General features: G+C 57.0%; 2 protein-coding genes and 1 long non-coding RNA gene across 7 annotated transcripts in view; 2 read left to right on the top strand and 1 right to left on the bottom strand.

The window, feature by feature from the left end:
- The window catches only part of SH3BP2 (SH3 domain binding protein 2), a 32833-nt gene extending 29884 nt beyond the window's left edge, over nt 1–2949 (bottom strand). Inside the window, exon 1 of one of the 2 annotated variants that reach the window (XM_036921245.2) lies at nt 2844–2949. The gene's annotated coding sequence lies outside the window, so the exon portion shown is untranslated. The remainder of the gene's footprint in view (nt 1–2843) is intronic. The other variant, XM_057502033.1, reaches the window with a different exon arrangement.
- Nucleotides 142–10244, top strand: LOC118930246 (uncharacterized). 3 transcript variants are annotated; one of them, XR_008997655.1, is made up of 4 exons: nt 142–2172; nt 3144–3427; nt 6008–6200; nt 7407–10244. It is a non-coding gene; the product is annotated as an uncharacterized LOC118930246 (long non-coding RNA). The 3 variants fall into 3 exon arrangements; XR_008997654.1 differs by lacking the exon at nt 142–2172 and having other exon boundaries at nt 3074–3427; XR_008997653.1 differs by lacking the exons at nt 142–2172; nt 3144–3427 and having other exon boundaries at nt 3754–6200.
- An 8332-nt stretch (nt 10245–18576) lies between these two features.
- The window catches only part of TNIP2 (TNFAIP3 interacting protein 2), a 34287-nt gene continuing 27086 nt past the window's right edge, over nt 18577–25777 (top strand). Inside the window, exon 1 of one of the 2 annotated variants that reach the window (XR_008997656.1) lies at nt 18577–19024. Coding sequence is in view for 1 of the 2 variants with exons in the window: in XM_036921240.2 (XP_036777135.2) it covers nt 18746–19024 (279 nt within the window). In the remaining variant the exon portion in view is untranslated. The remainder of the gene's footprint in view (nt 19025–25777) is intronic. The other variant, XM_036921240.2, reaches the window with a different exon arrangement.

A 25777-nucleotide genomic window follows, 5' to 3' on the forward strand; every position in this document is an offset into this window, starting at 1 on the left:
TCCTGGGGGCCGGCCCAAGTGGGCCAGGTCAGCCACTCTGGCTCTGGGGTCAGGGGTGAAGGAAGCTGCAGTGCTCTAGCAGGCTCCGGCAGGGTCTGGGACCCAGGGCATGGGCGCAGGAAGGAGGTGGGCAACCCTCGGCCCCTCCTGGGAGCCCATGCCATCTCTAGCCCTGGGGTGCCCTCCCCGACGAGAGAGCCTTCACTCACACTGCTCCAGGAGTCCAGGGTGGCGTGGGAGCCTGGCCGTCGGCCGAGTGCACCGTGTGTGTGAGCCAGGGGCTTCCACCACCTGGAAACGGTCAAGGAGTGCAACTGGCTGAGGAAGCCCAGGTCCTCATTCCTAAGAGGCGCCTTCGTGTACCTTGCCGGCATCTTGTCTGCCCTCCCACACACGGGCCTGGGGTGGTGAGGAGGGCGACCAGGCAGTGCTGCCGGCCCAGCTGCCCAAGTCCACAGAGAGCCTGGATGCTGCCCCAGCCTCTGGGACTTCGGTGGCCCACGTGTAGGACTGACCCAATCCTTGGAGGCCTGGTCAGGGCCTCTAGAGACAGGCCACCTACCCTAACCCGGGGGCAGGAGTCCGGCATCCTGAGAGCTCCCTCTCCCTGTCCCCCAGGCCCCTCTGTACTTTCACCCAGGTCCCCATCCACACCCTCACCACACCCGGCACACACCAGGCCACTGGTCAAACTGGTCTACCTCCCTCCCTCCCGCCAGCCTCGGCTCAGTCGTCCTACCCTCATGGCCACCCACGCTCTGAGACCCCTCCTGACCGCTCGCCCTGCACTCCATGCCACCTACAGCCTACCTCCCTCAGTGGGGCTGCACAGTGCTGGCCCCATTCCGGGTTATTCTGGGGTTACATACATGTGCTGGGGCCACTGACCAGCCAGCCAGGGAGGGGAGGGCGCGTCCTGGGGCAGTCACTGACCCTTGGTATCCCATGACAGAGCTTCAAGGACAAAAGCCAGGAAAACCCAGGTGGCTCCCTGCCCCTGGCAGCTCCTGATAAATGCAGGCCTTTGCCATGAGACCCAAGCAGGCAGGGACCTGGGAACCTGCACTTTACCCCAGGCCTCTCCAGGCCCAGTCCCACCCCCACCCAAGCAGAGGTGGCCCAGCTGCGGCGGCTGAGCAGCTGAGAGTTTAGGGAGAGCACCCCAGGGGTTCATACACACTGAACACCGACCACGTGCCATCGCCAGCCCCTCGGACATTCAGGGCCACCGGTAACGCTTACTGCCTCCATTTTACAGATCAGGAAACCGAGGCTCAGCACAAGCCACCTGGCCACGAACACACCTGGATTCAAATTCAGGACCCAGGTCCTCTGTAAACAAGGCTGGGCCACATCGTCTCTGTGTGCCCTCAGTTCCTATCTGTCAGCCTGCGTGCAGCATGCATCCCTGTGGGGGAGAGGAGGGCAGGAGCTGACTCAGCACTCCACTTTCCTCTGTGTAAACAGGGAGGGCTGAGGCAGGTTTGCAGTCCACCTGACCTCCTTCCATCCCCCCCAGGCTGGCCTCCTTGGTGGGCCTCTCCCTGACTCTGTAGGTCTGAGAGACTCCCTGAGAAGTCACTGTCAGCACCCTCTTTCCAGATGGCTGGCTGGGACAGAACTGGGTCTGCCCGTGTTCACCTCTCCCCAGGGTGTGCTCAGAACCAAGCAACAGGGAGGCAGGGACGGGGAGTCTGACAGAGTCCTCACCCCTCAGAGCCTCCATCCTGGCCCCCTGGCCCACCTGGAGTGCAGTGCTGGCTCCTAGGGGCCCTTTCCCGGGGGTCCTGGTAACGGACACAGGGGGGTAGAGCCAGGAGGTGATAGAGCCCAGCCCAGCCTGGGCAGAGAGGACAGAGGGCTGGCCAGGGTCATACTGAGCCGTGCCAGGTGGGCCTTGACCTGGAATCCCAACTCCCACTCCAGAACTTGCCACCCGGTCTCAGACTGTGGCAAAAAAATTCTACACATTCATCATCACCACAGTAACATTCCCTGGGCCGCCCTGGTGCTGGGGCCTGGTTACATGCCTCATCACAAGATCACACGCGTGTCATCCACAGGGCCCTCACCCCAGGGCCACTCCTGAGGGGCATACTCAGGATGGCCACCGACCGGCAGGCAGGGACATCACCAGCATTGACAGCTGAGCCCACGGAGCAGAGAGGGGAGGTGAGCAAGGTGGTCAGGTTGCTCAGGGTGGCCGCGGGGGGCAGGCTCCAGGCTGGCGCACTGCAACAGCGCCCAGGCCCTCAGCACCCCAGAGGAGCAGACTACTCGCGCCCCTTCACCAGGGGGAGAGCTGGGCTGCTGGGGGGGGGCCTGGCCCACCTGTGGAAGGCTACAGCCAGCCTCCACCCTCCCACCCACTCTGCCCTCCTCCCTGACACTCCCTGTTCCCCAGAATAAGAGTCACAGACTCCCCAGGGCCACGGGGCTATCAGTCACTCACGCTTCAGTGTGAATCAGCTGCAGTTAGTGGCTTTTCTCCCACCTTTGCTGAGGGGGCTGAGGGAAGGCAAGTTTGGATTACTGGGAGGACGTGGGAACAAATTCCGAGCCTGAGTCTTTGGAGACTCGGTCGCGTGGATCTCGAAATGGGGGCCTGCCGTAGCCTCCGAGCCCCAGGGACCTGGGGAAGTGGGGACCGAAGGGACGAGAGGGGCGCAGAACAAACGCGACGCCACCGGCCCCCCCCAAGCCTCCGGGTGCACAGCTCCGAACCCGCGCAGGGGCGACACCAGGCGCCAGAGCACCCTACGGCAGGACCCCAGCCAGGGACCCCAGCCGGCCCAGGGTCCCAATCGCGCCCCGCCCACCCGCCTCCCCGAGCTGTGCCTTACCCGCCGAGGCTCTCTCCCCGCCCGCCGACCCCGCGTCCAGGCGGCCGCTGGCGTCTTGGGGGCCAGACTCCCGGGCTCCCGGCCCCGCCCTCCCAGGGCTCCCGGCCCCGCCTCTTCTCAGACTCCCGCCCCCGCGCCCCTCCGCCCGCCCCTCCCACATCAGGCCCCGCCCCTCCCGGGCTCCAGTCCCGCCCCTTTCCAGACTCCCGGCCCCGCCCCTCCCCAGGCTCAAGGCCGGATCCCATCTGCCCTGGCCTGTCGTCCCGGGTGCCCACAGTCCCCCACCTACTTCCTCACCAGCTCGAGGCGGGGGCCTGGACCTCAGCGGGTGAGGAGCCAAATTTTTCCCACCCCCGCCTCCGGGGAGAAGAAGACAGGCATTGGCTGCTGGCGGACACACCTTCCGCGCATAGCGCAGTAGGTGCTCAGTAAATGCAGGTAAGTGAAGGAAAGAGCAGCGTGTGTGTCCCGCCGCTTGACACCCGGGGCCCGGCTTGGAGGAGGCGCTGTCCCCCAACCCCTGATCCTGATCCTGCCGGAGGAGGCGGCGTCAGGCCCCCACCACACTCGTGGATCTGGCTCAGGTAAGGAGGCGCAGGGCAGGGGTAGGGGATGAACCCTGGCAGAGGAGGTAACCTTGCTTTTGTTTCAAAAGAGCCTCCAGGACACTTTCAGCCACTTACAGATGGGACTCAGCCTCGGACAGGACCGGACTCCACGGCCCAGGGGTCTGGCCCTGGCACTGTGGGGCCCAGGAAATGGGGCACTTACCATTTTGCCTCCTGAGAGGCCCCCAGTGAACAAGGCCTCTCCGCACAGCTGTGGGGGATGGGGCACAGGTCCCGCTTTAGAACCAGATAACTGACCGTGACACACTTCGTCGGAGTGCTTAACAGGGGGGAGGGGAGTGGGAGAGACCAGAGAAACCAAGAGGCCAGGCCCTGGGCACAGGCGTGGGGTGGAGGCTCATGCCCGCCAGCAAGAGACCAGGGCCAAGGCAGGATGGCTGGAAGGGGCCCAACCAGGGTCAGGTGGCCCGAGGCCAGGGGAGAGTTGGCAGCCAAGGCCTCAGTTTCCCTATTTGTAAAACAAGGGGCCTGGAGAGCTGCCAGGAGAAGTTTGGGGGAGGGTGGGAGCAGGTAGCATGTCTGGCACACCAGCCCTTCGGCCCCCAGGTACTTACCCCCGCTGTCCTGGGGCCACTCCTCATCCTGGCCCTGGCTCTCAGGGCTGGACGTGGACCCCAGAGATCTTGAAATCCTCTCCCAGCCCACAGAGGCCATTGTGGGAGCGGGACCCCACGTGGTGGCTTCACTCCTGGAGCAGGGCTCCACGCTGGTGTGGTGGGCCAGAGCTCCTGGCAGAGCGCTCACCCCAAGGCCTGTCCGCCTGCAGGTCTTAGTGGCTCTGTCTGTCCAGTAACCAGGGCTCCTGCCCCCCTCAGCCCCTCCCCACCCCATGTCGTTTCTCCACTCTGGAACCTTCCAGAGCAAATGCCACAGTCCTGGCCTGCACAGCCTCACTGCCTGCTCTCTATGTACCTCTTCCTAGACCCACGCTGGGTTTGCCACACTGGCCTCCTGCTGCTCCTGCCGCACCAGCACACCCCACCTCAGGGCCTTTGCACTTGCTGTTGCCCACTCCTGGATCACTCTCTCCAGACTGTGTGGCTCACCTCCCCACTTCCCTTCGTCTCTGCTTCAGCACCATTTTCTCAGCCTCTCTTCCTCATTCCTCTCCTCAGAGCTATCCACCATCCTCATGTCCCTCCTTCCCCTTTCTTCTGAGCCCCTGTATATTGTTATTTCTTATGACCAGGTCCCCTCTGAAGTGTCACCTCCCAGGTCTTAAGGCCCTGCTGCTTCCCCGGGGCCTCACTGCTGCCCTGGCACAGGGTTGACACTCAATAAGTGGTTGACACATGAATAGACATAGGCCCCAAGGGACAGCCCAAGGAAAGAGCGGGTCCAGGCATAGCTGGATCCCCATGTTCAGAGGACCCTGAAGCATCAACCTTCTCACCCATCCCAACCCCAGCCTTCTGGCCAGGCTGGCCAGGGTTGGGAAAGAGGGGTGCTCAAAACCCTTGGCAGGCCTGTTCCTGGGCGGGGCCAAGGCCACAGGCTGTACCACTCCAGCCCCGAGCAGCCTGCCTGCTCAGTTAGGGGCCATGGGCAACAAGTTCCCACCCCAGCCCCCAGCCCCCTCCAGCGGTGCCGTTTGCAGCCATCCTGGGCTGGACCTCCGACTACACAGCCCAGCGGTGAGGGAGGGTAAGACTGGGGGGTGCTGACTGCTGGGCTCTGGGGGAGCCCAGGAGGGAGGACTGGGCCTCACTCACAGGCAGCAGGCTGCTTCCGTGGCTCTGAAGACAGGCCTGGGGCTGGGACTCCCTCCAGGGGCCCAGCTAGCAGTGTGCACCCTGGCTGTCTGCCTCGGGCTCCAGGTCTTTGCTGAACCGCAGCCTGGCCCCCAGCATGCTGCTTGCCCTGGGTGAGAGGTGGGGTGTTTTTTCTTTGGCTGGAACCTAGGGGAGAGCAGCAGATGGGTGCTGTGGCCAGAGCAGGCTGCAGGGATGGCTCACAGATTGCCTATGTACTGGGCTAGAGATGGGGTATCCGTCCAGTTCCAAGCCAGAGCTCTTTCAGCTCTGGGCCCCTTGCCCCCACCCCTCCTACCTCCTTCCCAGGAGAGCCAGCTCAGTATCCTGTCCCAGGGAGCCCCCCACTGCCCCAACACTCCTGCCCAGGTGCCCACCTACATCCCGGCTTGCCCACCACACTACTCGGGACTCCCTGGACTTCCTGAACACCTCCACCGCAACCAGGCCCACGGCTCTGGGGGTAGGACCCTGTCAGTCTGGGGCCCCAGGATTGTTGCGCAGAGCTCTGCTCACAGGCTCCTTCAGTGGGAGGCCCCAGTCTGTGGGCGTGTGGCCGGGCGGCCCACTATCAACACCTGGAGGGCAGGGCCTGTACCCAGTTTGCTTTGCTGCCCACCCCCAGCCCCCGTGGCCAGTACAGGCCCGACCTGAGTGGGTGCGTCCGCGTTTGCTCACTTCTCAGCTAGCCTGAGAGAGGCACCAGGCTGACGAGCTCAGAGGAGGCTTTCGGGGACGGTGGGGCTGAGCTGGCCCCAGTGACCTGGGAGGGCTCTCCTGGCAGGCGCACGGTGTGTGTCCAGCCCTGCAGGTGGAAGGAAGATGAAGTCGTGGGGCTGTGTGTCTTACTCAAAGGCCAGCCAGCGTCCCCCTGCCTGGCCCCTTCCACCTCCCCAAAGTCTGCACCCTGCCAGCCAGGATTCAGCGCCCCTGAGCCCATGTCAGCTGCTGCTTCACCCTCTGAGAGGTTTGTGTGGGTAAGTTTTTCTACTTAGAATAGCAGTGCAAGGCAGACCACACTAGGAAGTTCTGTTTTAAAACGCCGACCCCGTGGGCGGGGTGCGTGGGGCCCACGCACACAGTCGTGCTTCTATTTTTACATCCAAACACACTCTCAGCCCCCGGAGCCCAATTTGGAACTTGAAAGTGGCCTGTTCTTTTCTGGGTTCCGCTTCCGGCCCCGGTGGTGTGGAGGTGGGTGCCGTGCACAGGGAGCCTTCTCCCCCCTCCCCCCTCCCCCTCCCAGGCACCCCCTGTCCCCCAGCCCCTTCCCCTGCAGGCCACATGACCTCCAGGAAGGTGCTGGGGCCTGGCAGGGGAAGCTGTGGCCTTCAGGACGTGACGGCCTCATGTCACCCCCAGGGTAGCCCTACCTGCCCGCCAGCCTGGGGTCGGGGGGCAGCTGGCCCTTCCCCTGCCAGCACTAGCCACCGGGCTGAGGTACAGGAGGTGAGAAGTAGTCTGTGAAACTGTGAAACTGTCCTTGACCGGAGCAGGGAGCATGAGGGTGTGCCTGGGAGAGCGGGCTCCGAGAGAGGGGGCTCCCAGCAGGGACGTGGGTCCCCTGCACCTGGCCTCCAGGCCCCTCGTGAGACCAGCCTGCCTCAGCAGGGGTCCTGGGTGGTCCCACCAGGCTCTCGGCCCCCTGCCGAGCCTGACCACCCCCTCCCCTCCCCCACTTGTTCATCCTCAAGCATGGACTCTGGCCTTGATTCCCGTTCCCTTAAGGCCTGCAGACCGTGGTAGGCAGCTCTAAGGCCCCCAGCTGCTGCTCCGGGCGCACCTCCCTTCCAAGTGGGCCACGTTCTGGCCAATCCGCCGACCTTGTGAATTCCACCCTGACACCGTGATGCCCTCCTGTGCTCCCATCCCCACCAGGCTGAGCTGGAGCCCCCAGTGCCCCAGACACAGCGGTCATCCCACTGTCCACCCCAGGGGCTCAGAACGGCTCGGGCCCAGTGCCTCGCTTCTGAACCCCCTGCGCACGCAGCCCTTCCTCTCAGCCTCTGCCCCAGCCTGGTGGGACTGGGAAAAGATGAACACACCTACCCACAGCGGGCCTCTGAGCCTGCCCAGCCCAGAGCTGGCCATGAGGGTAGGAGGAGACACAGCCTTGGCGCGGCAGGGAAAGGGGCCCGAGTCTGCCTGGCAAGGCCTCTAGGAGCAGAGCCGTTTCCTTCCAGCTTCCCTGGGACTGGCACCTGAGGAGTGCCAGGAGGCGCGCGAGGAAGGGGCTCACCGGCGGTGTGGCTGAACCTGCTGGGCCAGGCGCTTTCTCGTTGCCCACCCCATCTCATCCTGCAGCCGCCATGTGATGCCAGGAGTTCCATTTTCAGATGAGAAAACTGGGACTGTGGAAGGTGAAACTCACACTGGGGATCTGGCTCCGCCCCCAGGGAGTCTGGCTGCAGAGCCCGCGTGCAGCCCCCCTGGAACCACTCAGAAGCTCAAGGTTGTGGCCCCCGCGATCTCCTGGCTGATCCCATTCCCGGGAGAAAATCCCTCTGATGTCCTGCCTGGGAAGGAGACGTCTGGCCACCGAGGACGGGTGGGTGGGACAGGCTGGGTCTCAGCGGTGTGTGTGTGCCGAGTCCCCCACCCACTCTGTTCCTGAGGCCCCCCAGTCCAGGGTCCCTCTGGCCCCATCCAGGGAAGAGCCTAGCGGGGCGGCACCAGACCCAGCTGTTCTCCACTTTGTTCCCAGCCAGCCCTGCTTATTTTAGCTTCCCTTCACTCGCACCTCTAGACGCCCCCTAGGCTCTCCATTCCCGAGCCTTCTAGAGGGGAGTGTGAGGCTCCAGGTTTAGGGGGACATGGGGAGGCCTGCTTCTGTCCTGGGGGAGCTGGCTCCTCTGTCTGAGCCCCACCCACCCCCATGTTCAGTGAGGACTGCATCTTCCCTGGGCCCTTCCCACCCGCAGGCCCTGTCTCACAGGGGAGAGGCTTCCCCAGGGCCTGGCTGCCAGGGAGCCGACGGGCCAGCCTGAGAGCTTCACTCCTTGGCTTGTCTGTCCTCAGCAGTCTCTGTCTTCAGAGATCTCTTTGTTACAAATAACTCCCATCAGCATTAAGCCTCACCATCAAACATCTTACCTTTCAAGTAAGCTGTCACCCAACACCTGAGCTGACAGTTAGCAGCCTGGTTATCAGCTGATACCTCACATAGCAGCCGTTAACCTCACTGACCACTGAGAAGAAGGCTTTGTCTGGGGAAGAAATACAGACATTCCCCTGTGGGTGGCTGTTGGGAGGAGGAAAACAGCTTTAACAAGGAATGGGGGGCTCGAGACCCCAAAGCCACTGTCACCATGCAGCCCAGGGACCATGAGGCTGGGGCTCCGGCAGGCACACCCACACGGGTCAGGTGACCTCCAGCTCAGGGCACATTATCGTCATCCAGGTGGGGTGGGCTCCTTGGGAGCAGGGGCCAGGGCACGTGGTAGGCACTCAGTGCAAACATGTCTAATAAATGATCAAAGCCGGCTGCATGCAGCTTCTCTCCATTGGGCAGATGGAAACCCTGGCGCCAAGAGGAGAGAGAGTTGTCAGGTGCCAGGGCTGCCCTGGCTTTCTGCCCTGCCTGGCCTCCACTGACATGCTGCATATTCTGCCTTGCTAACCCCCTTAGAAGACTCTTACTGGCCAGGGCTGGAAGAGGGGACTAAAGGTCCCAAGAGTTGCCTTCTTGGCCCAAGGCAGGGCTGTCCAGGCCCTTCTGCTCCCATAGGAAGGCTCAGAACCTGCTAGAATCCTCTCTGGGGCCAGAGGGTCTGGGAAGATGTTCCAGCACTAAATAGGTCTGGGAAATAGAGCAGGATAGAGACATATGTTCCCAGAAGGGCTGTCGAGTACATAGTGTATGTGGTGGGCAGGGAGGGCCTGCAGGCCAAGAGGCTAGCAGACAGGAGGGCAGCAGGAGGGGGCGAGCTGCTCCCCCAGTGCTGTGGCCCAGCAGCCCAGTGAGGCTGTCATGCTGGCTGGGCAGGGCCCATGGAGGGCCCAGCCCTGCAGGACCACTGGAGCTTGGCTGAGGTGTGGAGACTGGCAAGGGGTACAACTTGCAGACCCTCTCCTGGCTCCCCACCCCCAGGAGCCCCTTGAGATGGGGGGTCCTAGCTCAGCCTCAAAAAATCATTTATTCACTCTTGCATGCCACATGTATTTACAGAGCACCTAAAAACGTTCATTCATGCTGCAAACCTCCTTGCCAGCCATGACTCACAGTCCCGGCCCGGCCCCTCGGACTGGAAGGACTTACGGCGCTTACGGCGCCCGGCTGTCCCGTGGTTGCCTCGGTGATGTCATGGGTTCAAGGGCTTCCCTGGGTCTGGGGCCCTGGAGTGGAGGGTGACGTGTTTGACAAGGAAGCGGACGAGTCTCTCCTAGTGCAGCGGTAATGGCGGAGCCACATGCAGAGACGAGTCAAGGTAAAACTATGTGGCGGGAGGGTTATAGAGATGGAGTAGATGCTGGCAAAGCTGTTACTCTTCAACAAGGCTTCAATCAAGGTTATAAGGAAGGTGCAGACGTCATTATAAACTATGGACAACTCAGAGGAACATTGAGTGCTTTGCTCTCCTGGTGTCATCTTCATGACAGTACTTCAGCTTTGATCAGTAAAATAAATAATCTTCTGGATGCAGTTGGCCAATGTGAAGAGTATGTGCTCAAACATCTGAATCAATCACTTCAGAACCCCATGTTGTAGATTTATTGGACTCTGTTCAGGATATGAACCTATGTCATGCTGCAAACCTCAGCTGAGGGTCTCCCGTGTGCAACATGGTGCCAGGCGCCGGGGTGCCGCTATGAGCAGGCTGGCAGGGACGCTGCCCCTCTCCACCCATTTCCCCCATCCTAGGTGAGGGCAGCGCCCCCTCCCCCTTCCTCAGGCCTATGACTTCAAGTCCTCCGCCACTTTCTTCCCCACTGCACCACAGTTTGTGTGCATTCCCTGTGGCTGCTATAGCAGTTGTGTCAAACTCAGTGGCTTAAAACAACACAAATGTATTTTCTTAAAATCTGGGGATTGGAAGTCTGTCACGAGTGTCACAGGGCTAAAATCAAGATGACTTGGTCGTATGCAGGGCTGCGTTCCTTCTGCAGGCTCTGAGGGGGGATGCACCTGCTCGCCTCTCCCTGCTCCTGGAGACTCCCGCACTCCTGGGCTCTGGCCTCTTCCCGTGTCCTCAAAGCCAGTACCGGCAGGTGGAGCCTGGGGCCTTCCACCGCTGTCCCCTCTGCCTGGGATGTTCCTCCCCCGGAAATCTGCATCTCCCCTTCTCACCTCCAGCCAGTTCTCGCTCAGAAATCCCACCTAACCCTACCTCTGCCCTCCGCCGGCCTGCGGCCATCCCTGAGCGCCTGCTGAGGAGGAGCAGGCTGTCCTAAGCCAGGCCACACAGTAGCACCGGGCCTGTCAAGGCCAGGTAGTAAGTCTCCCCGCTCCTCTCTCTGCCCCCTCAGTCCAGCCACGGTTGAGCTGGGCACTCGGAGCAAAGGCGCTAGAGCGGCCGGGAAGTAAAAGGTCCCTGCCTGGGGGAGGAGAGAGAGCCGCTGGGCGGGAAGGGTCGGGTGGTCTCCAGCCAGTCTGCCCTGCGGGGAGAGCCACGGTCCGCCTTTGTTAGCCCTGCAGAGCTGACAGGGAGCTCTAAAGCCTGAAGCGGACATTGGCAAACACAGCCTGCAGCCACCTGGGAGGCTGGGTCTAGTTTCAGGGTCTTGAGTCCCCTGCGTTCTTTGAACCAGAGCGCCAAGGGAGAGCCGGCCGCGGCCCCTCGGGCTCCCTCTGTGCCCCCCTCCGCTGTCTGCCCGAGTTGTTACTGAGCGACTGAGGTGGTTTACATCTCACCAGCGGCGCGAACCGCGCTCAGTGGGACCCAGCTGGGGCCATTTGCCCAGGGAACTCCACGTCCCGGGCCCCGGAGTGCAGTCTAGTAATGCGGCACAAGCTCGGAGTGGCCCGATGGGAGGAAGGCAGGGTGAGGTCCAGGGCCAGGAACACCTGCACCTGGGAGGATGAGGGTCGTCACCATTGAGACCAGTCAACACCCACTGGCTCACCCAAGGACTGCGCCATGGCCGGGAACCCCTTCCCCAAAGTCATGGGGCCTGTGAGTTCCCCCAACTCGTCCAGACACCATTTTAGGGAGAAAAGCTGGGAGGGGAGGCCATGTGCAAGGACGTGACTCCTAACAAAGCCTGAACACCTCCTCAGGGCCAGAGAATCTTCTGGATGGTACCACAGGGCTGAAGGCCAGTTCTCTGCTGCCAGCTCACATGGCCCATGGGGGAGAGCAGGTTAGGGTGCCCCTACCTGTGAGATGAACTTGGAGATGGAGATTTTGAGGGCGGTGAGGCGGGGTGTGGGCCGGCAGGGCAGGCTGTGTGCCGGGAACTGCGGGAACAGCCGGGAGGCCGTGCGGGCCTGGGCGTGGTTGTGTTCTTGATGCCGGGTTCTTGTTCACGGAGCCGAAGAATGAGCTTCACAAACAGTCATGGTAGGGGACAAGGTACAGGCTTTTATTTAGAGATAAAGTGAGAGGACAGAGCTCCCGGGTCACGCCAGGAGGGGACAAGAGAGTCCATGTTGGTGTGTTGTCTAGAGGGTTTTATAGGCAGCTGAGGATTTTCAGGACTGAGGGTAAAAGGTTAGGGGTGCAGACTTGCTGAGTGGTCTCAGAATGCTCATTCTTGATGAGTAACAGAGGAGATTTTCAGCTCTGATTCTTTCTCAAAATAGCAGTTTCCCTCTGGGAGCACGTCAATTAAGACGGCCTGCCCTGCCCCCAAGGTGGGCTGAGTTGTTGCCTGTTTGCTGAAGTAAGTTAAGAATCTTCTTAACTTCTTGAGCTGTTTATAGTTGGGCTTGCTTACTAAACTAGTCTTTTTCCTAGGTTGCAGATTACTTGGTTAGGATCAGAGAAGGAAATATAGCACTTAGGTATGGTTAAAATAAGTGGGCCTTTTAGCAGGCTAAGCAGTGAAGTCACGGGTTATGCTGAGACACTTTTCTTTATCCGCAGAACACTCCAACATTCCAGGCCAAGTTGCTGCTGGCCTTTTGAGTTTTAGCTGATCTCACTGAAGATGTCTACATTCCTAGTCTGGGATCTTTACCCTAGAGAATTACTGTGACTCTGACTTTGCAATGCATATCACAGAGTTTCAATAGGGACTTCTTTGCACATTGCTACATTGTTCTGACTGTAATCGTCTTGCTCTGCTTTTTCTCCAGAGGCCCTCACCCTCCTCTGCCTAATCCCATGGTCCCTGTCTCATTCTCAGGCCCTGGGGGAGCGCGACCAGGTGAAGAAGAGGCACCTGTATTTGTCTCCTTTACTGCCTCAGCCTCTGGGCCAAAAGGGAAGAAAAGGGAAAGGGTCCTTCCTGCTCAGCCTGCAGCTCTGCACACAGGCTGGTTGAGCATTCAAAGGAATTTTGCGTTTGGTTCGAGGCTTCTGCAAATAGCCCCCTACCGGAAGCTTGCACCCTGTCTGGGTGATGGGGACGACGGCCCTGTCAAAGAGTTTTAGGAACACCGGTCGGCGAGAGTTTCTCAGCTCCCCTCCGACCCCTGCTCGCGCCCGGATGCGTGCCGCCGACAGTCACCCCCGGTCTGCTGCCCGTCCAGCTCCCCCTTCCCCAGCATAAAAGCAGCCGGCGAACAACCCTGCGTGAGGTGCGGCTTCAGGACAGGAGCCTGCCATCTTCCCTTGCCCCTCGGCCCGGCCGGTGGCACGAGCTCAGACACGGCAACAGGAGGGCTTCGCGCCACTGTGGTGCCCGCCGGGCCTGGACGCGCGGGGCCGCATCGCCCCCTCGTGGCCACTCGCGGGGAGGGCTGAGCGCGCAGCCCCAGGCGCCTGGGGGGCCTGGGGCGCCACCCCAACGAGGTCGCCCAGAGGGGCGCAGCCCGCCAGCCCCCCGGCCCCCCGCAAGCCTCCTGCCCCCTGCCGGGCCCCTTCCTGGCGGCCTGCATCACTGAGCTCTCTGCTAATTAGCCGAGCTGCTCTGAGGCGCCGAGACCACCAAGAACTGACTGAATCCCACAGAATTTGCATCTTGATCGCTCACTTGAGAAATGACCGTAGAGGCTGGCTCAGGGGTCGCTCCCCCGGGGGGCCGCTGGGCCCTGTGTCAATGCGGCCAGAGGTCCGAGGGCAGGAGGGCCCTCCAGGGCCTGCAGCCCCCCCGAGGGCTCTGGGTCGGCTGCTTGCCTGCTCTCAGGGTTCTTGGGGCTAATTCCTTGGTTTGCAGCCACAGCGCTCTGATGTCTTCCATGGCCTTCTCCGGTCTTACTTTTCTAAGGGCACTTGCCCTGGATTTAGGGCCCACCCAGGTAACCCAGATGACGTCCATTCTGAGATCCTTGAATTATATCTGCAAAGCCTTCTTTTCCAGGTGAGGTCATGTTCGTACAGTCTGGGCATTAGGAGGTGGCCTCGTCTGTGGGGGGCACCCTTGAACCCCCTGTCGTGTCACAGAGAGGCCCATGCTCCCCAGGAAGTCCAGGCAAACAGAGAGCTGCCACTCGTGGGAGAAACATTTCAAGCTGCAAGAAGCCAGGGGGACGAGGGCAGAGGCGGCGAGAAGTGTGATTGGTGACCAAGCAAACACACAGGGTCCAGGCCAGCCTGGCACAGGCCAGGACTAGCTGCCTGGGCTACCCCTAGACTGTCAGTCATGCCACCCAGCTGCCCAAGCCTGGTCCTCTCACCCTGCTATCTGGGGCAACCGCACACACAACGTAGCTGCTAGTTGTGCAGAAAGTGGCTGGACACAAACATTCCAGGCAGGCCCTGCAGGGGCAGAGTCCTGAGGCGGGGAGGACCTCGGTGTGTCTCAGGGACAAGAGGGAGCTGTCTGCGCCAGGCGGGGCACCGTCCTCGGCACCCTCAGGCTGTGGGCTGCGTGGAGGCCTGCCTGTCTCACTCTGGGATTGGAGGCTACCCTGGGCTGTGCAGATACCAGAAGGTGGCCCAGTGGTCTGCTCTGTGATGGCCTTGCACCTGTCAGTGATCCTACTTCTGGTGGTGCCATCCCTGCCTGCCTTGCCAAACCCTGCTGAAAATGGCAGCTCGGCGGCACCTGGTGCCCGGTGCCAGCTGGGGCGGGGTTGCTGTGGGTGCTGTCCTTCAGCCCACAGCTCCCCTTGTGCCCCTGGATGCCGGGGGCCCTGGGCCCACCTCACAGGTTGTGATCCTGAAAGAGGAGCTGGCTTCCACGAGGCCCGGGGGGCCTCAGCCATCAGAGTAAAGACCTGTGATCAGGGTCCTCAAGGCACCCTCGGATTCGGGGACTCACTGGGACTCACAGAACTCAGACGAGTTGTCACACTTATGGGTACAGTCTATCACAGAAAAGGTTACAGATTAAAATCAGCAGAGGTAAAAGGCACATACAACAGGGGCCAGAGACACCAGGCACCAGTTTCGGCTCCCGTGCCTGTGGAGTTTGTGGACAGCACTTGCTCCTCCCAGCAGTACTGCCGGTGCACAGAGGGGGTGCTGCGACCCGGGAGCTCACGAACGGTGATGCGGGCATGGAGTGCGGCCGTGACTGGCCTTGCTGATAGGCCCACGGCTCCATCACAAATCCCGCTGTTAGCACAGGCCATCTGGGGTGGCCCGAGGCCTCCGGGTAAGCAAAGACACTCTTATCGGGCAGGATATTCCAGGGCTTAGGGGCTATACCCCAGGAGCTGGCCAAGGGCCAGTCGTTCCTTTGGAGTGTGCAGGGTTTGAACACCCCAGACCTGTGGAGTTGACCCTCTACTGCACAAATCCAGACACGGCAGAGTTGCGCCATGTAGTCATCCCATGCTCCCTGCATCAGCTCTGGCCCAACCTTGTGCTGGGCCCTGTTGTGGAGCCGGCAGTTCTGTGTCTTTGTTAAAGGTCATCAGAGTAAGGACAGTGCATTCAGGACTTGGCATAAGAGTTCTCCTGGCCAGTGGATGAGGAGGGGGAGTGTCAGAGAAAGTGGCTCGGGTAGGTGGCCAACCCCACAAAGAAGGAAAGAGGGTAGGTGGGGCTGGCCGCACCCTAGAGCCGAGGGCAGTTTCCTCCACCTAAGGACCTAACCCTCTTCTGCTGCCCCAGTGCACCAGAAGCTAGAACATCATAGGAAAATAAATGGTAAACACAACCTCCAGGGGAACAACTTGGCAGCTGTGCAGCTGGGAAGGCGCGGACACACCTGGAGGCAGAGGGCAGGCGTGCTCCTCTGTTGGCCACTGTGGGCACGGCAGGGCAAGACAGCGCCCCAGGGTGGGGACAGGCCATGGCATGCCCTGAGGACCCCTCCTAGCGCCCTGCTCCTGCTCTGGGTTCCACCTGACCCCTCTTCCAAGGGCCGAAGGAACATACCTGATGTGTCAGGTACCTTAAAAAAGAATTAAAAACATCTTTGTGCTACTCAGCAGCATCCCCGCTGTTAGGGGCTGAATTCTGTCCCCACCCCAGTTCACACATGGAAGCCCTAAGCCCCATATGACTATATTTGGAGATAGGGTCTGTAAGGAATTAGTTAGAATGATGTGAGGTCACAGGGTGGGACTCAAATCCAATAGGATTTGGTATCTTTCTAAGAAGGGAGACACCAGGGATGTGCACGCAGCAAAGGCCACGTGAGGACACAGAGAGCAGGAAGCCTTTGGCAAGCCGTGGAGAGGAGCCCGGGAAACCAGACCTGCTGGCACCCCAAACTGCCAGCCTCCAGAACTGGAAGAAAATAGATGCCTGCTGTTGAGCCCCAGTCTGACGTTTTGTTATGGAAGCCTGAGCTGACCAGTACACTCACTCTCCTACAGTTGGTGTGACTCTGCACTGTGAGGACCTGTAGGACTGCAGAAGAGCTGGCCCCGGGGAGTGTGACAGCACGTGTGTGCATGTGTGGGGCTGGTTGCCGGCACAGCTGTGGCAGTGGCTGACCTCACTGGCCCCCAGGGAGATGCCCATCCACACCAGCTGCCTCCAGAGGCTGATCACAGCAAAGGCCAGAGTCCCAGCATCCAGCCAGAAGGGGAAGGAGGCAACGAAGAGGCCACAGGCCCCAAAGGGACCTGAGGTAAGAGACCACAGGAGGCAACCAGGGGAGGAACTCGGATTTGCTAGTTTCCACCAGGGAACAAACCAGAGATGAGGAAACAGCCCATGCCCCATCTCCCCCTGGGTCCGCCACCCCTCTTCCTCCAGCCATGTCCCCACAACCCATTCTCCAGGAGCACACCCGGTCACCTCCACTGGACACCCCATGGCCCCTCACTGCTCTTAGAATGAGGAGACCCAACTTCTACACAGGGCCTGAAGCTTTCTTGATCTGCGCCCCCCGCCCCCGCCACCTTCCACAGCTGCATTCCAGGGTGTTAGCCCCGGAACTCTCCCCAGACCTGGACGAACATTTTCCCTCTGCTTGTGACCCACTTTCTCAATTCTGGGCCGGTTCCTTCTCAAGCTTTAGGCTGCAGCTGGAAGTCCCCTCTTTTCTGCCTGCCCTCCTGTTTCTCTTGCTTGGTCCATTCATTTCCTTGCACAATCCCCCCCACTTCCCTTCCTATACAGATTTCCTTACTTTGCAATTATTCTGTTTTTGAAAGGGGTCTATCTCTTCTATTGGAATGTTTGCTCTTGAATCCCAAGTGCCTGACTCAGCACCTGGATTTTAGTGGGAGGCGCAGGCATGTTGGTACTTCTTACGCTAAGTTGTTGAATCCTCATGACACCCTGGACAGCAGATGTCAGAGGTCTGCCTTCCCTCATCTATAACTCTGAAATCCAAAAAGCTTGGAAACCCAAACTATTTAAAGTTGGTGCAAAATCTGTAAACAACTGTAAGGCTTTTATGGCCTTTATTTGGCTCACTTAGTTTGAACAGATAATCTGTCTTTGCAGAAATTTCAATGTATTTGGCTTTGGGGTGTTGTCCCTGCCCAGTGGGTTGCACTAAGTGATGCACTATTTGTTTTGTAAGGCTGTGTGACAAACTCCCGCAGAAGTCAGCAGCTTAAACGATAAACACCTATTATCTCACACGGCTCTGTGGGTCAGGGATTCAGAAGCAGCTTAGTCGGGTGGTTCTGGCTCAGGGGTCCCATGAGGTCACATTAAGACGTTGGCTGGGGCGCTGTGTCATCTGAAAACTTGACCAGGGTCAGCGGGTGTGGTTCCCGGGTAGCTCATTCACTGTGGCGGGCAAGGCGCTGCTGGCTATTGGCCTGAAGCTTCAGTTCCTTGCCACATGGACTTCTCCAGAGGGCTACCTGAGGACGCTCGGCAAACGGCGGGCGGCGTCACCCAGAGCGAGTGCCTCAAGGAGAGGACAAGGCAGTTACCGCGACGTCTTTCTAGCTGCAGAAATCACGTTCCCTCATTTCTGCAGTATGTTCCTGGTCACACCGGTCAGCCCTATGGTCCAAATCACAAGGGTATGGATGCAGGAGGTGGGGTCCTCTCTGGAGGCTGGCTACTCCAATTCCATGCACTGATCTAAAACCCAAAGATTCTGATTTCCAAAATACGTGTGCCCCTCGGAGGGCTGGTGCCAGACTGGGATGCCCATGCTGGAGGTTACTGAGCCAGCCGCCCCTGGGCACACATACAGCACTAACAACGAAGCCGCAACGCACCTCCGGCAGCTGTGGGGCCAGGGCCATTTCATTTTGTCCGCCACTGCCTTTGCCAGCCAGAATGTGACAGGCGTAGCCACAGCCACGTGGACTGTGGGCTTGCCTGGGCGGGCGCCGTGCACCCCATACTCCCGCCTCCACAACACCCTGCCGGTAGGGAGGGCGCCGCGGGCTGCCCGCTGCAGAGCAGGCCGTGTGAGCGGGCTTCGCCTAGACACTTGTCTGAGTGGCAGACCTCCGAGTGTTTCCTCCGGCTCAGCCCAAGCTTGGCTGTGGATGACACAAAAGGGAGAACCACCACGCCGCTCCCAGGGGGGCACGGGCGGGCGAGGGTCCGCGCGGCATCAGGGTCTGGGAAGGGGGCGCTGAACGCCGGCTCGCGGGCTCGCGCTTCCCTGTCGCTCCGTGCGGCCCACCCGCCTGCAGCCACGCTCAGGCCCCGCCACGTGCGGTCCTTGACCCCTTCCTTCCCTTCCGTCAGTAGCTGCACCGGGGCCGCTCACCCCTCACCTGCTCCGGCCAGACTCCCCGACAACCCGCGGGATGCGGGCGCGGCGCAGCCGGGAAGGGGTAGGAGCGGGGCCGGGCACCAGGCGGGGCGGGGCCGGGTGCCCGAGGGAGGACGCGCGGGACTTCCCGCGGGGGGCGGGGCCGGGGAGACCGCGTCGCGACGGGCGTGGCCTGTGCCCGGGGGCGTGGCCTGGGTTCAGGGGGCGGGGCCTGGCGAGGACGCGCCGGGCTCTCCGAGGTGGCCGGGCCTGCGTCTCTGGGGCGAGCCGAGGTTTCGGCGGCGGGCGGGGCACGCCGGGAAAGGTTCCGGGAAGGCGGGCCGCCCGCCGAGACCCGGCGCGGAAGTCGCCGGTGCCCGTGTGTCCTCCGCCCGGACCTGCCGCCATGTCGTCGGGGGACGCGGGGCCCGGCGGGCGGGAGGCGGCCCCGCGCGCGGCGGCCGCGCTCTGCGGCTTCCTCCACGAGGCCGGGCATCGGCTGAGGCGCCTGCAGGACCAGCTGGCCGCGCGAGACGCCCTCATAGAGCGCCTCCGCGCCCGCCTGGCCGCGCTCGACGGGGACACGGCGCCGTCGCTCGTGGACGCGCTGCTGGCGCAGGTGGCGCGCCTCCAGGAGCAGCTCCGGCAGCAGGAGGGCGGCGCCGCCGAGGCCGCGCTGCGCCAGGTGCCGGCGGCGGGCGGGGCGCCGCGGAGGGCTGGGTGCCCGCTGGGTGTGAGCGGAGCGTGTCCCCGAGTGGGGCCCGGGGACTGGGTGCGCGCCCCGCGGCGAGGGCTGTGGGCCTGCGTGCCTCCGAGGGTGGTGCGGCCCTTTGGGCGTAAAGGCCGCAGGTCCGTGTTGGTTCTGCCGCACGTAGGCCCACGTCGGGTGAGGAGCGTGTGTGCAGGTTGGACCCGAGGGGTGTGTGCGTGTGCCGGTTCTGCGGACTGCCCCGTGTTGGGTCAGAGGGTCGTGGGTCTGTGTTTGTTTTCAAGGCGTGTGCGCTCCCTGGCTGGGTCTGCGGATCGCGCGCTGGTGCTGCCCCGAGGGTTGAGCCTGCTGGCTTTGAGTATTGTGTGCCCGTGTTGGGTTTGCCTGTGTGCTTGTTTGCGTTTCTGAAGGGTGTGTGCACCGTTTGGGTTCCGAGGGGTATGTGTACCAACGGGTTGTGAGGTGTGCGCGCGCGTGTCGGGTCTGAGAAGTACGTGTGCCCATGGGATCTGAGGCGGTGTGTGCTTGGGGTTGATGAGTGTGTGCCTGTGTTGGGTCTGAGGGGCATGAGTTCCCACTGGTTTCGAGGAGCGTGTGCGGGTCTGAGGGGTGTAGTGCCCGTGCCGGTTTCTGAAGGGTTTGTGCCTCCGTGCTGGGTTCTGAGGGGCGTGTTGGGTTTGGAGCTGCGTGTGTCTGTGTTGGGTCTGGGGATGGCATGTGTCCGCGTTGGGTTTTGGGAGGTGTGTGTGTTGTTCTGAGGGGTTTGGGTGCCTGCATTGGGTCTTGGGGGTGCGTACCTGCGGTCAGGTCTAAGGCGTCTGTGTGAGTGTTGGGTCTGAGGGTTGTGTGTCCCTGTGGGTTGTGGGGTGTGTGCCTGTGTAGGGTTCTGAGTGTATTTGGATCTGAGAGTTTTGTGTCCATGTGGTTCTGAGGGGTGTGTTTGCCTGACTGGAGTTTTGGGTTTGTGCCTGTTTGGGGTTCTGAGGGATGTGAATGTGTGTTCGGTTCAGAGGGCTGTGTGTCCCTTTTGTGCCTGAGAAGTGTGTGCCCATGTTGGGTCTGAGGGATGCGTGTGTGCATGTTGTTTGTATTTGGGGTGTGTGTGCACAGTACACAAGTAAAAGGCTCCTGGTGTGTATGTGTTTGTGTATGTTGGGTTCTGGGCCATGTGAACCCCTACTGTGTCCTGGGGTCCCTTCCAGCCCCAGGCATGAACTCCTCTGCTCTGCTGGGAGTGGTGACAGTGCGGCGTCTGAGAGACTGTCCGGTAACAGACTTAAATCCTTCCTTTCCCTCTCCTTGCTGTTATGTCTGTCTGTACAAAACACCATCAACACCCGCACCAGGAGCAGGAGGACCAGTATCTTCCTGTAACATCTCTTTGGACGCACCTCAAACACTTGTGTGAACGCCGGTGTCTGCTGCCCACTTGGCCCATAGCTATTTGGGTTTTCGCAGGAAAGAAACCTGACCCACAGGGGACAGTAGCCTGAAAACATGATCTTCCAGGCCTGGCCCTGAAGCCAGATTTTACAGTGAAAAAGAGACATGTCTTTTCTCCTGATTATAAAAGTAATTTTGCATATCTGAAATACAGAGGAAAGAGTAAATAATACAGTAACAGTGACTATAATTCCACAACATGGGGATGACCAGTGTTAAAGTGTTGCCTGCCTCCTTCCTGTTTTTCCTTCATATGCAGGACACATGTCCATGTGGTGTGGTTAAATTCATGATGTCTGTACAGCTTTATGTAATATCATGTCAGTATTTCCTCGTCTGCATCATTTTAAATGCCTCTAAAAGCCAGATATCTCCCTCATTCTAGCTCTCTCCTCCTTCCTGGGGAAGGTGGATCGTAATGCATCAGGGCAGAAGGAAAATGTCGAAGCCACCTGGCCTGCACTGCTAATTGCAGTGTTGTGGATGTCAGGAGCCATCAATGAGGGCAGAGTGGGGGACTCTGTTTGCAGTCTGTTGGCCATTGGTGTTCAGCCCACGTGGGTCCCCGACATCCCGTGGCCCCACAGCCTCTAACCAGGTCCCAGACAGAGCCACGTCATGGTAGTATCACTGGGCCTTTCACCACTGACATGGAGGTTTTGTTTTAGGATTTTTAATTATTTAAGGAGCATTTTAATGATCTGGCATCATAGGCAATTATGTATTTGTTGCTCACCCCTACATCTGTCTGGGAACAGGACCTGTGGAAGAACAGAGCAGCTTATCAGTTCCCAGAACCCCTGGGTTCGCTGAGGCAGCTGTGCAGCCTGGAGACAATGAAAGGAATTGGTTGGGTTGGTCTCAATAGGGGACGTGACGGCCAGCCTCTTAGGATCAGAGACCCTGGCCTGGTAAAGACCGGGGACTTCCAGAGAGGATCTGAGACTCACAAGTGTGGAGGGACTGCCAGGAGCCCAGTGCATCTGCGTCCAAGCTGTAGCCAGCGTGTGATGGGCCCAGATTACCTTAAGAATTTTGGTCCTTTTTACCACCATGGTGGGACTCAAGACCTTACCCTCATTTGTCACATGAGGCTCGATAACTTTGCAAAACTCCAGTTAAGACTTTCCAGAATAATGGCACTGATTCACCATGCAGCCCGTAACTGCTCACCCCCGTCTCACCACCACCCTGGGTCCTAGCCTCTTGGGTCCTGCCTGGTCCTGACGGGTCAGCTTCTTCTCACTTATGGCTTTTCTTTCCGGTTCTGCCATGCTCTCCTGAGTGGAACAGTCTGCACCCTTCACAGTCAGCTGTGTTAGAGGTGTGTGCGTGTGTGTATGTATATGTTTTGTTTGTTTTTGTTTTAACCGTCTGTCTCCATACCTCTTTTGATCTTGTAAACTGAAACTCTATACCCCTTAAACAATAACTCCCATCTTCCATCCCAGCCCTCAGCATGGCAACCACTGTTCTACTTTCTCTTTCTATGGTTTGACTAGAGACCTCATACAAGTGGAATCACACAGTATTTGTCCTCTTGGGACAGGTGTATTTCACTGAAAGTCCTCAAAGCTTCATCCATGGTGTAGCATGTGTCAGACTTTCCTTCCTTTTTAAGGCTGAATAATATTCCATTGTATGGCTGGACTATATTCGCACCAAAAGTGCACAAAGGTTCTAGTTCCTCCACAACCTTTTCAACACTTGTTATTTTCTTTTTTTGGTGGTAACCATCCGAATGGGTATGCAGCAATACAAAATTATTGTAATTTTGATTTGCAGTTCCCTCATGATAATGATGTTAAGCATCATTTTGTGTGCTTATTGGCCATTTGTGTATCTCTGAAGAAATGTCACGTCCTTTGTTTATTTTTGATTTGGGTTATTTTGTTGTTAGTTTTAGAAGTACTCTTTATATTCTGGATGTTAATTCCTTATCAGATATATGATTTGCAAATATTCCATTCTGCAGGTTGCCTTTTTGCTCTGTGGTTACTATCTTTTGGTGTGCAAAATTTTGTAATTTTCGTTAAGTTCAATTTGTCTTATTTTTTCTTTTGTTTCCTGTAAACCGGGGTCACTGCCAAATCCAGTATTGTAAAGCTTTTGCCCTGTGTTACTTCTTACAGTTTTATAGTTCTAGGTCTTCCATTTAAGTCTTTAATCCATTTTGATTTAATTTTTGTATATGGTGTTAGATAAGGGTCCAACTTTATTCTTTGTGGGCATCCAGTTTTTCCAGCACCATATGTTGAACAGATTGTCCTTTTCCCACCCTTGTCAAAAACCCAGGGTTTACTTCGTGTTCTCTGTTCTGTTCCATTGGTCTCTATGTCTGTCTTTATGTCAGTTCCATGCTATTTGGATTACTGTAGTTTTTAGTAAACTCTGAAGTCAGGGACTGTGAGTCCTCCAATTTTATTTCTTTATTTTTCCTTCTAAGATTCTTTTGGCTATTTGGGGTCCCTGCAAAAAAAAATAAACAATTTTGATAGGGATTGCATTGACTCTGTAGATCACTTTGGGTAGTGCTGACATCTAAACAATAAGTCTTACAATCCAGGAACGTAGGATACCTTTCCATCTTTCTTTCAGCAATGTTTTGTAGTTTTTATTGTACAAATCTTCCATCTCCTCAAGTAAATCAATTTGTAAGTATTTTATTCTTTTTGATGGTACTGTAAATGAATTTTTTTTTGGAAATTTCCTTTACAGATTCTTCATTGTTAATGCATAGAAATACACCTGTTTTTCATGTATTGACTTTAATTTCCTGCTACTTGCTGAATTCATTTACTATAACAGTTTGTGTGTGTGTGTAATCTTTAGTTTTCTACATAAAAGATCATATCATCTGCAAACAGATATCATTTTACTTTACTTCCTTTCCTATTAGGATGCCTCATTTCTTTTTCTTGCCTAATTGTTCTGGCTAGAACTGCTAGTACTGTGTTGAACAGAAGTGATGACAGTGGTCTTCCCGGTCTTGTTCTTGATTTTAGAGGAAAAGTTTTCAGTCTTTCATCATATGATGTTTGCTGTGAGTTTTTAATATATGGCTTTTATTATGTGGAGACAATTTTCCTCTATCCCTAGTTGTTGAGTGCTTTTATTGAGGGTATTGATTTTTGTTAAATGCTTTTTCTGTAACAGTTGATGTGACCAAGTGGCTTTCCCCCATTCTGTTAATGTGGTCTATGACATGGATCAATTTTTTCCTTCCCTCCCTTCTTTTCTCCCTTCCTCCCTCCTTTCCTTCCTCCCCTTTTCTCTTCCCCTCTCGTTTCTTCTCTTCCTTCCTTGTTGAAAGTTGTAGTGTCCATTTATTTTGAGACTTTTCCAACCAATTTTTACAAAGACTATTCCTTGTCTTGTGTGATCATTGAAGTGTCAGTTCCTTAGCTCATGTTCAGCTAATGTTTTGGCAGAGTTCCCTTGGATATCATCAGGAGCTTTCCCAGTCTTTACAGGCTGGTTTTGTGCTCCAATCTTTAATGTTTCCTTTCTTCTGCTAGGTTTGTGTTTGTTTTGTTCTTTTTCTAGTTCCATAAGGTGTAAAGGTAGGTTGTTGACTGGAGAGCTTTCTTCTTTTTAAGTGTGTTTATAGCTATAGATTTTCTCCTTAACCACTGCTTTCATTGGATCATAAGTTTTGGTATGTTGTATTTTCATTTTCATTGTCCGTAAATATTTTCTGATTTCCTTGTGATTTCTTCCATCCATTGGTTTAAGAGTGTGTTGCATAATTTCCACAATATTGTGAATTTCCCAGTTGTACTTCTGTTGTTGATTTCTAACTTCATCCTGTTGTGGATGGAGAAGATACTTTGTATGATTTCTCTTTTAGAACCCATTGAGACTTAATATGTGCCCTAACATATGGTCTATCCTGGAAAATGTTCCATGTGCACTTGAGAAGAATGTATATTCTGTAGTTGTTGAGTAGAGGGTTCTGGACATGTCTGTTAGATGTGGTTAGTTCACCAGGTTGCTTAAGTCCTCCATTTCCTTACCTTCAATCTGGTTGTTCTTTCCATTACTGAGAGTGGGGTATTGAAGTCTCCATCTATTATTGTAGAACTATCCATTTCTCCCTTCACTTCTGGCAGTTTTTGCTTCATATATTTTGCTGGTCTGTTATTAGGCACATAAATGTTTACAATTGTTTTATCTTCTTACTGTATTAAACCTTTTGTTGATGTATGATATCGTCTCTTGTAACATTTCTTGAATTAAATCTATTTTGTCTGATATTAGTATATCTACTTGTTAAGTCCGGGGAAAGAAAATCCCGGGACAAAATACCTTTAAAAACCAAAATCAGTCATAGGGAGAACTAAAGTTTAAAATCCGTTTATTGCTTACAAACTGCAGTCTGGGGCCTTCTCTCTTTCCTGCTGCAGCAGAAGCAAAACCGACCCTCCCCTCACGTCCCAGGTACAGATAAGCCCTCCATTGCCCAGGTAATTACCCATTGATATGGAGATGAACTCCTCCACACTTGAGGAAAGGTGCAAATGCACTAAAGCCATACTTCTTTCCACTTCTGAATGCCTGTGATATGCAGATGTACCAAAGCCAGGCAAGATATTCTGGAAATGTTACAATTTTACCCACAGGCCGCCCCTCCAGAAATCTCACCTTACAATTTATCTGTCCCCCCTCTTCCGACCAATCTAGTAACATACAATAGCAACAGCAATAAAATCTTGATAATCCTCAAGCCAGAGGATTCAGCCTATGCAGATTAAGTAAATGTACTTTACAGCACAATCCCTCACTAAGCACAAAATATGTTTCTACGCTTGTTTACTCATTCCTAACAACCATGCTAGGTTGCTCACAAAACATTTACCAAACATTAGACAAAGTCAAGCCTATCTTTAAGCATTTTTTTCTTGACAGCAGCAACACAATCATGATAATTCTCAAGCCAGAGGATTCAGGTAGGTTCAAAGTCCCAGCAGATTAAATCCAAAGCTCGTCCCATTCCAGCCATCACGCAGCTGCTGCAGGGGGTGCATCCAGGACACAAGGACTGTAGAAGCAAATAACCATGGTTGTGGGGGGTCATTTTGATGTTATTCCAGGAATACACAGGAGGCCAGCTTCCAGGCCTTTTCCCTAAGTTGCCAGAGGAGCTAGCAGTCGCTGGTCCATGTGTAGAAATGTCCAAGGCCACGTCCATTTTATTCTTAATTGCTTCACCCATCCTTGCAGTGCATGTCCAATAAAGTGGGTGCCTTGATCGCTCTCAATCACTGGTGACTGACCATAGGCTAC

Source organism: Manis pentadactyla, chromosome 5, assembly GCF_030020395.1.
Source record: "Manis pentadactyla isolate mManPen7 chromosome 5, mManPen7.hap1, whole genome shotgun sequence".
Taxonomy (NCBI): domain Eukaryota; kingdom Metazoa; phylum Chordata; class Mammalia; order Pholidota; family Manidae; genus Manis; species Manis pentadactyla.